The sequence below is a fragment of the Cyrtonyx montezumae genome, unplaced genomic scaffold (assembly GCF_038088225.1).
Source record: "Cyrtonyx montezumae isolate F1298 unplaced genomic scaffold, pur_monq_1.0 scaffold_42, whole genome shotgun sequence".
In the NCBI taxonomy this organism is placed as follows: Eukaryota; Metazoa; Chordata; class Aves; order Galliformes; family Odontophoridae; genus Cyrtonyx; species Cyrtonyx montezumae.
Window position 1 is genome coordinate 1,107,129 of NW_027072048.1, and position 13,129 is coordinate 1,120,257.

At 52.7% G+C, this 13,129-nt stretch overlaps 1 protein-coding gene across 1 annotated transcript; it reads left to right on the forward strand.

The window, feature by feature from the left end:
- The first annotated feature begins 8,618 nt into the window (after positions 1-8,618).
- Positions 8,619-12,663, forward strand: DUSP26 (dual specificity phosphatase 26). Its single transcript, XM_065747157.1, has 4 exons — positions 8,619-8,878; positions 10,748-11,020; positions 11,431-11,639; positions 12,102-12,663. Exons 2-4 carry the CDS (start codon positions 10,842-10,844, stop codon positions 12,299-12,301), a joined length of 588 nt encoding a protein of 195 aa, XP_065603229.1. The 5' UTR covers positions 8,619-8,878; positions 10,748-10,841; the 3' UTR covers positions 12,302-12,663.
- The last annotated feature ends 466 nt before the right edge of the window (positions 12,664-13,129 follow it).

Below are 13,129 nucleotides of genomic sequence, written 5' to 3' on the forward strand. Positions count from 1 at the left end.
CCTCATAAGTGCTACCATGAAAAATGGTGGCAGAGATCAGAAGTGATCAGAATGCAGACGGGAGCTACAGCTCTCGGCGTAAAAATGATTAATGAAAAACCCCCAGCACCCTCTCTTCCCTTTGCAGGGGAGGAAGCGAGCAAACTTGACAAGAACAACGGCTCCACGTGTGAGGAGGATAATAGCAGGAATGATATGTCTCCAGGAGATTCCCAAGGCCTTGTGCACACGTAATAAATTGCCCTTGTCACTTTTGGGAAACTTATGAAGAAAGATCGCCAAAGCCAACAGAAGCAATGAGGGAGAAGAGCAAAAGATGCAGCCCAGCAGAGCCCAGCCTTGCTGGGGACACCCCAGCTCTGCTCGCTCTTTGCCTCCATCTGCTCAGCAGAATGGTTTCAAGTGGGGTCCCCGGGCTCATGAAGCACCCATCAGCACACAGTGGTGGTGACATCAGGGAAAGGGCCGCACTATGCAGAGCTGTGGCTGGAGAGAGCAGGGGAAGCACTGCCAGCACAGCCACGTGGATGCAGGCAGGGGGCTGACACAGATGTCGAGCAGAAATACTTCTTTTCTATCCTCTCTTGGCTGCTTAAGTTGAAATTCTCCAGGGCAGGCGCTGTCTCCCACTGCATGTGTGTATGGCAGCTCAGAATGGTGATCCTGAAAGTCCAAGAGCTGATAGTCAGACCTTATCACCATGCATTTGCATGAGGACACCGGTGAGATGTGGAGGGACTCAAAGATGGGGGTCAGAGCTGGAAATCTGCTTTCATTTCCTGCTCAGCCTCAAGCTTCCATGTGACATCATAAATCACTGCAAGAAAGGAACATGAAGATAGATGGACTTTGTGATGCTCAGCTGGCACTGCCCAGAGCACACCAGCACTGTCCCACTGCTCCTGGCACATAGCAGGAGAGGCAAAGGAACAGAGCAGGGCTCCTTCAGGCAGCAGCTCCAAAGTGAGATAGCTTCCCTCTAAGAGTCATCTGGTGCAACTTAGGACCTGTGGATGATCTCTGTGTATTTTTCCCTTGATGGCTCAGTATCTGTATTTTAATGATGGGATGGAAGCACTCGCTGGTGGCCCTCTTTCCTGTGGGCATCCATCTGAACACCTGCTGCAGGTGGCTCAGCTGCCCCTGCTGCAACTCAGCTGTGCAGATACTTCCCTGAATGCCTTCCAGGTGCACAGAGCAGATAAAGGCCAGTGCTGCAGTGATGGCTGCCTGCTGGATTTCTGCCCCAGCTCTAGGAGGTGGGGAAAATACCCTTTGGCATGACGGAGATGGCCACGGTCAAACAGATGCTACTCATTCTGCTTTGTTGCTCCACAGAGAAAAATGGAGGGGAAAGGCTTTTGCTGAAGCGCAGCTTCTCCCAGGTGTGTGTGGGGAGATAACAGCCTGATGAGGAGGGTTAGTGCTGCTGTCAGCAAAACACGTGGTGTGGAGATGGAGGAAGAGCCTCACTGCACAGCCTGACTCTGCGCAGTGTAAATCATCTGGAGCCGCAGCACAGCAGTGTCCTCCAGTAGGATGGCTTCACCTGGACACACCTGCTTACCTGCTGTCACATCCTATTCAGCCCATCTGAGCTGGGGCAGGCTCTGCCCTCTGCCCCCAGGCTCTGCCCGATGCTTTCAGGGTATCTTCAGTAAGAGCAGCCGGGAGCAGCAGCATTGTTTTGGCCTTTTGTGCTTCAGCATGATGGATGAGGATGCTGATAAATAGCTGCCTCTACGGGAGAGTGCTTTGAGTCCTCAGGTCTCATATCTGGCTGTAGGAATTGTGTTTCTGTTCACCTGTTAAAGGCTTCGGGATCATTGGATGCTGTGCCCAGGGCCAAAGCTGTGCTGTACAACAGGGGCCAGGGATTTCCTGCTCTGTGGCTGTGAAAAACAGTGAGTTCCTTCCTTGCTGGTGGTTCCTTCCCGTGGTGCAGGGTCTCCAGGGAAGCCCCACAAACAGCCCCAGGGCTTCACATTCAAACCTTCATGGATTTCACAGCCCGTTAAGTGCCCAATCCCTTGACACTTCCCAGCTCCTCCTGCGGGACCACAGCTGCAGTGTTGGGCTAAGGAATGCATATCCCACAGGGGAAGGGCAGAGAGGGAAACAGTGAAATATCCTCATCAGAGACACGTCTGGAAAAGGAAAGCTAAGGCATGGGAGTGGTGTGCAGGGCCTGGTTTCAGGGCTGTTTTCCTTCAGCTCCCCACATATCCATGCAGTACTCAGTGGACAGAAGTGTGTGCTTTAATTTTCTACCTTGTTTCTGAGCATATTTTCCATTATTTTCTGCCCTGTCCATTCAAGACAGAACTCGGGATAGATTTAGATACCTGTGTTCTGTGACTATGCATTTCCAAATGCCATGGGACACTGATTTCATTTGGGTTTCTAATTTATTTTACAATACTGTGGAATAATTAGAATTATTAAAGCCAAAACACCCTTTGCTGCCTGTTTCCATTAGGCAAAGCAGCTCAGACTGCTGTGTCTATGGGAAGGGAAGAGGAGGATGAGGATTTTTTTTACTACCTCCCAATCTTTTGTCCTTCACGACCTTCTGGGGGGGGGGGGGGGTGGGGGTGGTAAAATCAACATTTCTGCAAAAAACAGAGAAGGAAAATGGATTCCTCTCCCCATTGCACCCAACATCTCTGCAGAGGAAAGGTTGCTCCTTCCATAGCCATGCAACGTGCAGCAGATGATATGATCTGCCCTAAATGATCAGCCCTCATGTTTTCCTTCTTCTTACCATCCTCTCTTTGGAAGAGGAGTACTTCCCACATTGGTGCATCACTGCTGTATCTGCTGGTGGCAATGGGATCCAGGCTGAGGGTACAAGCAGTGTCACCACTCAGAGCCAGTAGCAAAATGCAGTGGCTTCTCATGCAGCCCTTCAACTCACTGACAGAACAGTTTCATTTATGGAGGAAAAAAAAGGAAAAAAAAAAACCCCACACATCTGAGTGCGCTGGTGAAATCCTGCTTTTAAGATGTTGGAAGTTTTACAGCTGGTTTTGATGGAAGAGGAGATTTGTATTCCTTTTGTTGGAGTAAATCAACTAACCAAAGGAGAGCTTTCCCAGGGATAAGCAAAGCGTTGGAATCCAGCAGCCACGTGTTTAAAAGGAGATCTATTTCTCACAGTCTGAATTGGAAGATAACTTTGGGGTCTAACCAGCTGCAGGAAATCAAGCCCAAACGATTGTGAGTGTGTGCAACAGAAACCAGAACTTCCATCTGCTGGGGAGACCTGAAGTGCCTCTGTTTGTTCCCAGCAAACCAACAATTTAGAATCGATGCAGCTTCGTTTTTTGCAGACTGTTAATTTCGGTTGGGGTTGGCCCAGGGTTATCCCCCCATTCATATGAGCTGAAAGAGGATACGAAGCTGTCGCTGAACTTCAGCAGCACGGTGAGAAGGGTGAGTGGCGCAGAGTTAGAACCGAGCAGCCCACGTGAAGATGGGTTCTGCCTGAGCATGGCTGCCAAGACCCCTTCTACACCACCATAGGCTTCCCTCCCTCTCCCCAGCCCCTCATCGCTGCTCTCAGAGCTGAGAGGAGCTGGTTTTGAGCCATTTCATTTGCAAATGTAGCGCCTTGTCATTGTTACATCTTTAGGAGCCCTATAGCCAGCGTGAGTTTCAAAGCTCTCTGTATTAGCTGCCTCTCCCCTGAGCTGCCTCTCTCCCTATTGAAGGAGCTGTGAGCCTTTGTGCCCTGAACACCCGGCAGCCACCGTTGCATCTCCATTCATCGACAAAGAGGAGCCTTATCTTCTGATGGACACATCCAGCACATCCTCTGTGACATTTAAATCTCCCTTTGTAGCCAACTCAGGTATTTGTGCTGTTAAAAGAAGACCGTGCAGCCGAGTGATTTCATTACTGCAAATGTTATTACAGAGAAAGCCCGTTTAAGATGTAATGTCATTGAAGGGAAAATATGATCCAGCAGCAAGTGTGGCCCAGTAAAGGGTGCTGGGATCCATCCTCGGCTGAAAGAGCCCTCTCAGCCATCCAACCCATTAATGGAACTGCTTTTTTCTTCATCAGATCAAACCAGCCTCTTCCTCAAAGCCCTGAGGCTAGAAAGTAAAAAGGAGATGGAAAGGAATTAGGCACCCAACTCAACGACTTTGTATGTGAGCCTCCTATGGCTCTTCTCCCCACTCCAGAAATCAGCACAGGGTGTTGGGGTACGTAGGGACGTAGGTACAGAGAACAGAAACCTGTTGTGTCAGCAGCAGCCATGGGTCTCAGAAAGACAGCACTCCGTGGCTGTGCTCACAGCACTCTGATCTGAGTCCGAGAATGCAGGAGAAGAGAAATAATCACAGCAAGGTCCCGGCCTCCCTGCAAGTCAAGAGTGAATTTACCAGGGACCTGCCCTCAATTTCCACCCCGGTGCTGATATCGTTCCTTTTCTCACTCGAGCAGATTCCCCAAGGGATTTTGGATTTGCAAGGGCAGCACCTGAGCTCTTGGAGGCCCCAGCAGCTGCCACAGGGAGAGCACATCTGGGCACATCTGGGTGAGCATCGCTCCAGGGCTGTCCTGGAGCACCCCACAGTACACTCCCACCCGGAGCCTTTGAGGTGCAGCTTCCAGCCCTGATTGAAGAGTGCTTTGCTACGCGAGATAGATGTGACCTTCACCTTGAAGGATTAGCCTTTAGAAAGTGCGAGGAGCTGAGCTCCTTCGCTAATGGGGATCGTTGTGCCTCAGCCGTGCTCTCATCCAGGGGAGGCGTGCGAAGTTCTCTTCCATTTGACATCCTTCTGAGCATTTAAACACAATGAGTATCAGGTCAACGGCAAACCTCCCACCAGCTCCAGGAGGGTCTGGGCTGTGCCCTGGTCTACCTGCTAACAAGAAGACAAACTGAAGTGAGAGCTCAGACAGCAAGCATCAGGATTTCACAACGTATTTTGCCAGCAACTTGGTTTGTTTTTTTTTTTCAGCTGTTTTTTTCTTAGTGATTTTTTCCTCTGTGTGCTGTAGCAACTCAGATCTATCCCGGGCTGCTTCTGACATTAACAAGACAGCGGATGATGGGCAAAATGCGTCCACGAGCAATTCTGAGTCTCTCTGCTAAGTAATCATAAACACTGCAAGTTTGCAACAAAGCAAGCAGCTGTCTCTCCCTCTGGACAAGGACTGCTTCCTCACAAATTGAGGCTCTGCGGGTTTTACAGCTGTCGGACAATGAGTCTGGTGCTGTTATTTCCTCTTCCTTTCTATTTATTTTTCCCTTTTTTCTTTCTTTTAATGGAGAATATCTCAACACTGCCAGAACTCGAGTGGCCCCTCCAGCAGTGAATCGATCCAGCCAAGTGATGAGGCTTTAACTTCTGTTCTGGAGTGGGCACAGAGGGGTTGTGTTCCCACACATCCTCCTTCCAAGGCTTTATTGCCTTCAATCCCACTCTTATAGGGAAGCAGACGTTTGTTTGGGACTAGAAGAGGGTTTAACAGCACACAACTGCTGTCCTGGAGCATGGAGAGCGAGCCCCTGGGAAGGTAACCTCAAGCTTTGCCACTTCCTTCCAGACTGTACGTCATGGATGGAGCCCCAGAAGGAACCTTCATTCCTGACCTAAATGCAAACAAATAGAGAATGAAGATTTCTCCTTGTTACTTCACTGCTTTGATGGAGCTGATACCACTCAGGAGCCTCTTGCAGACCAGTGTTCTGTGTTGCTGTGCCCCAGTGCAAGGGATTTCCCTCCCCCATCACATGCTTGCTGACTCTCACCTGAGTGCACCGCTCCTCCTGGGTTGCTCAGTGCCAAGCAAACCCCATTTGTCAGATCCCCTTCAGTATGTTGCTGCAATGCTGCTCCCACCTGTGCTTCCCCTCTCCCTAATGCTGCCTTCTTGCCACGACTGCCTGCTAATAGGAGGCTTAAGTTTTTCTGCTGGTATTCTGCAGCTCCCTCCGCCCTCTGCACTCTCCTCTGCAGTGGGTCTGCCGAGCAGTGTGTGTTGGATGAAATACATACGTTCTGTTTGTGATTGAGTGTAATAAACTCTGGCTCCTGTGCCTTCCAGGTGGCTTTTGGACATGCAGCATTTACTGCGTGAAGTGATTGATCTCTGATCTTTAAAATAGAGCTGTGAAGTCTACGGTGCATTTGCATGCATGCGGAGTATAAAGGCAGGAAAGAGCAGCTCAGAAACTCTCTAACCCCTGCCCTTTATTTCCTTGGGTTGAGTTTTCCATGTTTGACAATGCGGACGGTGGTGATTTATGTATAACCACAGCAGCCTCCAGTGGTCGGATCTGTGAACTTTTTCAAGCTGCCCTTCCTCGCAGTGCGCTTGTGGGTTTTGCAGTACCCCAGCCCCTATTCCTCCCCGCTCTGAGCTCCGTCTAAGAGGGGAGGGACAGCTGGGAGCTGCGGGTGCGCTGCTTATTCTGCTGGGAGCCAATTCCGTCTCTAATTGAGCTGAAAGCAGCTGCTCTGCCCTCGCTGCCGCAGGCCTGCTGTGCACAGCAGTTTTTGACAATAGCTGAGATATAGGGACACGGTGCTGCCTGTGCCAGCATCCCACCTCTGCTGTATGGCAGCACCCCCCTCAGCAGCAGTCCTGCAGCCACGGGGTGCAGGAAACCTGTGCAGTTCTGCCCTCTCTGCAGCGATGCCCACAGCTCAGGGGAGCTGCAGCATCCACCTCCAGTGCCCCCCAGCTGTGCACCCCCACAGCCTTTGCCACCCCAGCACCAGAAACCCTTTGCAGCCGGGGGGCTCGAGCATCACGGAGTGATAGAGCTGGAAGGACAGCAGGGCCATGAGATGCTGTGGCTGGTCCTGCAGCTGGCTGCTTCCCCAGGGGAGGAACTGTGGGCAGGTGAAAGGCAATCCAGGTTTGTCTTCTAAATTCTCTCCCTGTGCCTTGGTGATTTTGGCAAAGCAAGTGAGGAATGGGACTGAGACAACGGAGTGGTCAGAAGGAGGTGGGGAAACTGAGCAAGGCATGAGCACGTCGCAGGGCTCTAGTCCCCCCAGCCTGCAGCCCAGCTCCAGGGCTTTGGCTGCTTGTCCTCAAGGACAGGTGCTGCAGGAGGGACACACTGAGCTGATAAATCCCATCAGGGAGCAAGGAGTGAGTCAGTCTGCTCGACAGCACCGCTGTTTATGGAAAACAAGGGGAGGAGGTGAAGCAGGGAGGTCTGGCTTGTGTCTGAGAAACTTCCCTTATTCAGAAATAGATTGCTGACACTCCTTGCTGCAGCTGCCCAGACATTCCAAACCATCGGAGATGACATTATCTCAGAAGAAGTCACTGGCTTTGTTGGGGACTTCTGGCTGCTTTACAAAGCAATTCCAGTATTATTATTGGAATAAAAACATACCGACTACTAATCCTCTGTTTAAATGGCCAGTAAGTTCCCTACAGGCAACACTCTGCCAAAGCATTTATCCATCTAATTTTATTTCATGTAGGGCTTTTTTAATTCCGATTTCACCTTTTGTGACAGGGGTTGTTGGCACTTCTGCTTCCACCATTTACAGATTGCTGGGACAGGGATGGGGGGAGGGTCCACATTAAAGCTGTCCCCATGACAGCTGCTGATCCCTCTTGGGTCTCCAGGCCACTGTGCTTTGGAGGGGAGCTTCCAGGCAGAGAACAGAAGCGAGTGGCACCGAGCCCTCTGCTCAGGATGGGATGCAGGACAGGGGTTCCTGAGCTGGCAGCATCCTGCAGTGTGGAAACACTGGCTCAGCAGGGACAGGGCTTCCCTGGGCTGTCCTCTGCTGGCATCTCTGCTCCCCTGGGAGTCTGCTGCAGCACACCACGGAGCAGAGGGAAGCAAGGCCTCTGGGTGCAGCTTCCCATGTGCTGAACAGGAGCCAAAGGGAGCAGAGGCAGCTGGCAGCACACCTGCAGGGCAGCAGCGCATAGGGGAGCTGCACTGGGATGCTGCGTTCAGCCCTGGAGCTCCCGAGGTTGCTTCGTGAGATGCACAACTAAGCAGAAAGTTTTCTGTTTAATTGAAGAGGAGTGTGGGAGGGAATGCCATAAACCTTAGGGTGATTGTTTGCGTTTCCATTCCTTCTCAGATTGTTTTCTCTCCTCCTTTCCGATTCGAGGCAAACTTAAATTGAACACCAGCACTTCAAAGGGAAAGGAGAACGTTCTGCCTGGGAAATGTTAAACCGAAGCACTTCTGAAATGAACGGCGTCATTTAGAAGATGTCAAAACAAAAAACTTCAGCCTTTAAGATCCTTTTTTTTTTTTTCTTCAGAAGAAAAAATCCCTGACTTTGGCATGAACGTGTCAATAGATGTGACACATCCCCATCCCCCCCTCAAGGCTTATTTCCTTTGCAAATGAGGAAATAGTCACCAAACCCCAGCTTTGCTAAATAGACCCCAGCAAGGGAGCTCGTCAGGGTCAATTATCACAACTAAATGACAGAGCATCCTCCAGAGACAGCTGCAGAGGTACGATGGCAGTAACCATGCCACCAGCACCATTGCATCGCTGCTTTCCTCTCTCCCCTTCCCTGTCTGCCTGGGGCTTCAGTTTGCTGGAGGAGGAGTGAGAGCAACGCTGGCGGGAGGATTTCAGTGCTATTGTTGCTGTTGTTTTTGTCTGCATAGCAATGGGCATTTATGTGCTCGCGTGTGCATGCCCGCACGCGAGTCAGCGCTCGTGTCCGTCTCCCTCATTCCTCCCTTATCCATCCATGCACAGCATGATATAAACAAACCTGCCTCTGGACATGTCATGGCTTAAAATAGATGTTCATACATCAGCCTTTCCACAGCAGCGGCGGCAGCAGCAGGAAGACATGGCCGACTGGATCTGAGCACACCACTCGTTTGGAGCCGAGACATCTCAGCCCTCACCAAGGTAGAGTAACGGGGTGGGCGTCTCCTCCCTCCTGCGTGTCTGTCTGTCTGTCTCCACGAGTGTGCTCTGTTCCAGGCAGCTCTCCTGCTGCTCCCCTCCCTCTGAGCAAGGCACAGTGGGGCAGAGGGGCTCTGAGCAGCCATGGGCAGAGCAGGCTGCGAGCCCCTGGTGGAGGGGTGCCTATAGGGGGGAGAGTGGGGTCTGTTCTGAGCACTTGGATGTGGGGCAGTTTCTCTTCCCCTGCAGTACTTTGGGCACAGCAGTGTGCTGGGGGTGGGAAGCTGGGGGGCAGCTCTGGGCCTGAGGTTTCTAGAGTTGCGTCCCCCCATAGGTACGGATTGCTGGTTTTGCAGCAGTGAGAGGGTCTGCTGTTCTGCTCAGCTCAGCCTCGTAATGATGACGTGGTGTTTTTTTCAGACCCCTCTGCTGTTTGTTTCCTAATGCTGCCCGTGGTGGCAAGTGGCTGTGCTGTAGCCAAGGTCACCCAAGGTTTAAGGGCCCGGCACGCTGCCACGCTGAATCCCTTTTCCAGGTGGGGTTTGCCAAGACTGAATTCCCAGAGTGAAGGAGTCCAAAATTCATCAGGGTAGGGGAGATGGCATCAGGGTGAGATCCAGCCCTGCTCAGAGCTGAGGAGCAGTGCCAGGGAGGAGCGGTACAGGCGGCACTGACCTCTCTGTGCAGCACCCCAGGGTGGGGAGGGGGGCACCCAGGGGTCTCTGGACCCCCTCTGAGCTCCTCTATGCCCTTGCAATGCTTTCCTCCTGTGTACATTGCCAAGAAATGACTGGAGGCTTCTCCTTTCTGTGCTGCTGGCGAAATGTCAGAGCAGAGAGATATGATCCACCCCAGCCCAAGGTCACTGTGCTTCCTCCCCCAGGTCTCTGTGACCCGTGGGCAGTGCTGAGCTGCTACTGGGGCTGCATTAGGGGCCTTGGGGACACTTTCCAGCCCCCAGGCAGCTCAGGGCAGCAGCAAGATGGTGGGAAAGGGAATTGCATGAGGAGACAGAGGGATTGCATGCTTGTGTTGGGGGGTTGTGTCAGTGGGGTGGCAGAGGAAGGCAGCTCTGAATAACACTGGGCTGTAAGTTCTGCCACTGCCCTGTGGGGGGGTGTCCAGGGAGGTTTTCTGCAGATGGGGGACAAGTATCAGCATGATCTAAAGGTCTGAGAGTGAATCTGTGTCCCAGAGGACAGGCTCTGTAAAATGATGCTTTCTCATCCACTGAAATTAACTCTTTCCATCGGGAACCAGTCCTGATGTTCAAATGCAGCTGCAGGACTGCTGTGCTCAGAAGGGTTAACCCTGCACTCCTTCCCTGCAGGCTTTTATGCCTGGTCCGCAGGAGTCTGGGCCTGGGCCAGGCTCTGCATGGTGCCATATGGAATCCTCCACCTGTTTGGGGCATTTCCTCCCCAGTCCTGGTGGCTTGCCCAGAGCTGGCCGCCTTTCATTGCTTCTGATCACAGGTTGGCAGCGTCAGTTCTCAAGCTGGCATTGTCCTGCTGGCAGACAAAGCCCCTGAGCCAGCTCAGGAGGAAGGTGGTCCTGTATAGAGCATCTCTTGCCAATATGGCTTCAACCCAAAGTTGTGGAGCTGGAGCAAAACCTCAGCCTGTGGAGACTCAGCAATCTGGCTGCCTTTCTGGCTTCCATCTCCAGCCCTGGCATTGCAAACTGCTCCCCAGCAGTACTGCTTCTTGGAAGGGAGCGTAGGTGATGCTGTCTCACAGCTGGGTTGCTGCCTGTACACTGCCCTCTCAGCAGGAAGGTCGGGCCTGGCTGCTTCTGTCCAGCATCTCTACAGTAGGGATGGAGTGAGAGCTCCCTGTCCTTCTAACGGCATCTCCACTGCTTCCATCGCAGGACCGTGGGTGGCAGCAGCAGCAGAAGAGACCTCCAGGCCACTCTGCGGCCTTCACGACCCCACAGGTATGCCTTGTGGGTCTCGGCAGCTCCAATGGCTTTCCTGTCCCGGTTCTCCAGGAACAGCACCAGGTCACCGAGCCGGGGCACGCGGGCGGAGCGCAACCACCACCCCATCCTCAGCATCTTTGAGCTGGAACGGTTGCTGTACACAGGGAAGACAGCCTGTAACCATGCTGATGAGGTCTGGCCGGGACTCTACCTGGGAGATCAGTATGTATCACAAGGGGATGAGAAGTGTGGGGATGAGGGACGGTTTTTGAAATGGAGAAGACTAGGAGAGGAAAGCTGGGAACGTGAGGGAGAGGAGGACATGGGTTGAAGGAGGAGGAGGGACTGAAGCAGTTGGGCAGAGGTGTGTGTCCATGGACTTAGATTGACTTAAAAATCCAGAATCTGAGTTCAGCATCTTTGCTTCCCCTCTGGCTTTCCCGGATGTGGATTTAGACATAGAGATCTATCAGTGGTAGGTGGACAGTTGCACTGGATGACCTCGTAGGTCTTTTCCAACCTTGCTGACTCTATGATCCTATTAAATGTTTGACCAGAACATTTGAAACTTTTCTTTAACGTGTTACTTCCCTCGATTTGTGCATCTCTGCGCTGTTTCTCCCTCCCTGCAGAGATATAGCAGCCAACCGGCGCGAGCTGGCTCACCTGCGCATCACCCATATCCTCAACGCCTCGCACAGCAAATGGAGAGGGGGTGCAGAGTACTACGAGGGCACAGGCATCCGCTACCTGGGCATCGAGGCCCACGACTCACCCTCCTTTGACATGAGCCCCTACTTCTATCCTGCAGCTGACTTCATCCACCAGGCGCTGAATGAAGGTCAGTGGTGAAGAGCGTAGGGACAGAAGTGGGGAATGGGGAGGGTGGGTGGAAAGCTGATTGGCATCCTAGGAAACAAAGCTGCTTCCAGCCTGATGTCTTCACGGAATCATAGAACCATTAAGGTTGGAAAAGGCCTCTAATATAATCTAGTCCAACCACCTCCTGGTGTGGATCACCTCCTCCTAAGAGGCAAAGGGCTGCATTAGAGCTCTGGCCTCACGGGTAACAGCCTCAGCTTATGTGCAGCACTGTGGCTGCTCCTGTTCAGACTTTTTGGGGAGATCTTGTTGCACTGATACCCTCTGCTGAGAGGGGGACCGCAGTGCACCACAGTCACGCTATACCCACGGCCCTATACATGCACACCTGAGCTCAGAGCCAGGACACACGTGGCAAAGTTGGATCCTCAGTAACTTTGTATTTGGGATATTCAACCTGCCGTTGTGTTTTGCCCCCCAGGAAGGATCCTTGTGCACTGTGCTGTCGGGGTGAGCAGGTCGGCCACCTTGGTCCTCGCCTACCTCATGATCCGCCACCACATGCCCCTTGTAGAAGCCATAAAGACGGTCAAAGACCACCGTGGTATCATCCCCAACCGGGGGTTCTTGCGCCAGCTGGTCGCCCTGGACAATGCCCTGAGGCTGAAGAGGAGCGCGTGAAGGAGGACAAGAGGGGCTGTGTGGTGGGAGCAGGGCCGTGTGATGCTCACCCCACGCCGCTGAGTGGCAGTGATAGATAGGGCTTTCCTCCCAGTGCAGACGCTTGGCAGCTAACGGGTTTCATGCAACTGGCAACGGTCCCCCCCAGCAGAGGGCTTCCCCAGACATGCGAGCTATTCCTAGTGGTAAAGCATAGGCCCTCAACCTGCACCTTGCCACTTAGGTAGGCCTAATACACAGCCTCCTTCCCAGCCTGCTCGAGCAGAGATGCCTCTGGAGGGACATTGCCCCATGTTTCAGGTTATTCTCGACCTCTGTTGGCTCCTGGAAGCCCTCAGGGGTTGGTTCTCCCACGTGGCAGATGCATCTGCCAAGCCGGTCCCATCCCTCCCTCCCAGGAGACTGAAGCTGTGTGTGTGTTCCTTGTCTTGTTTCCCATTTGTTTTTGGTCCGTGTAGCAATGTGAATTAGGTCTGGCGTGTGGTCCCTGGCAAACAGGCCTTTCATCATAGTGTTTGGGTGTCCTCCGTGCTTAGTGTTAACCTGTACAAATAAAGGCAGTGCTAAGGAAGAAATTTGGCCGTCCCTCGTGTGCTTTGGGACAGACTCTGTGCTCAGGATGCGATCTGCCACGGGTGGAAGAGCATCGCCCTGGTGTTCAGGGTTGGGATGGGCTCAAGTCCTCACTGATCCTCCAGTCCAAGGCAGAAGGGGGCGATCCAGAGAGTGAAATCACTGTCAGACTGCGTGCTGTGCATTGCTGGGTGTGCTGAGCATGGCTGTGTGCTGGCAGTGCCCGGGCACCTCTGCTGGGAGATCGGTGAGCAG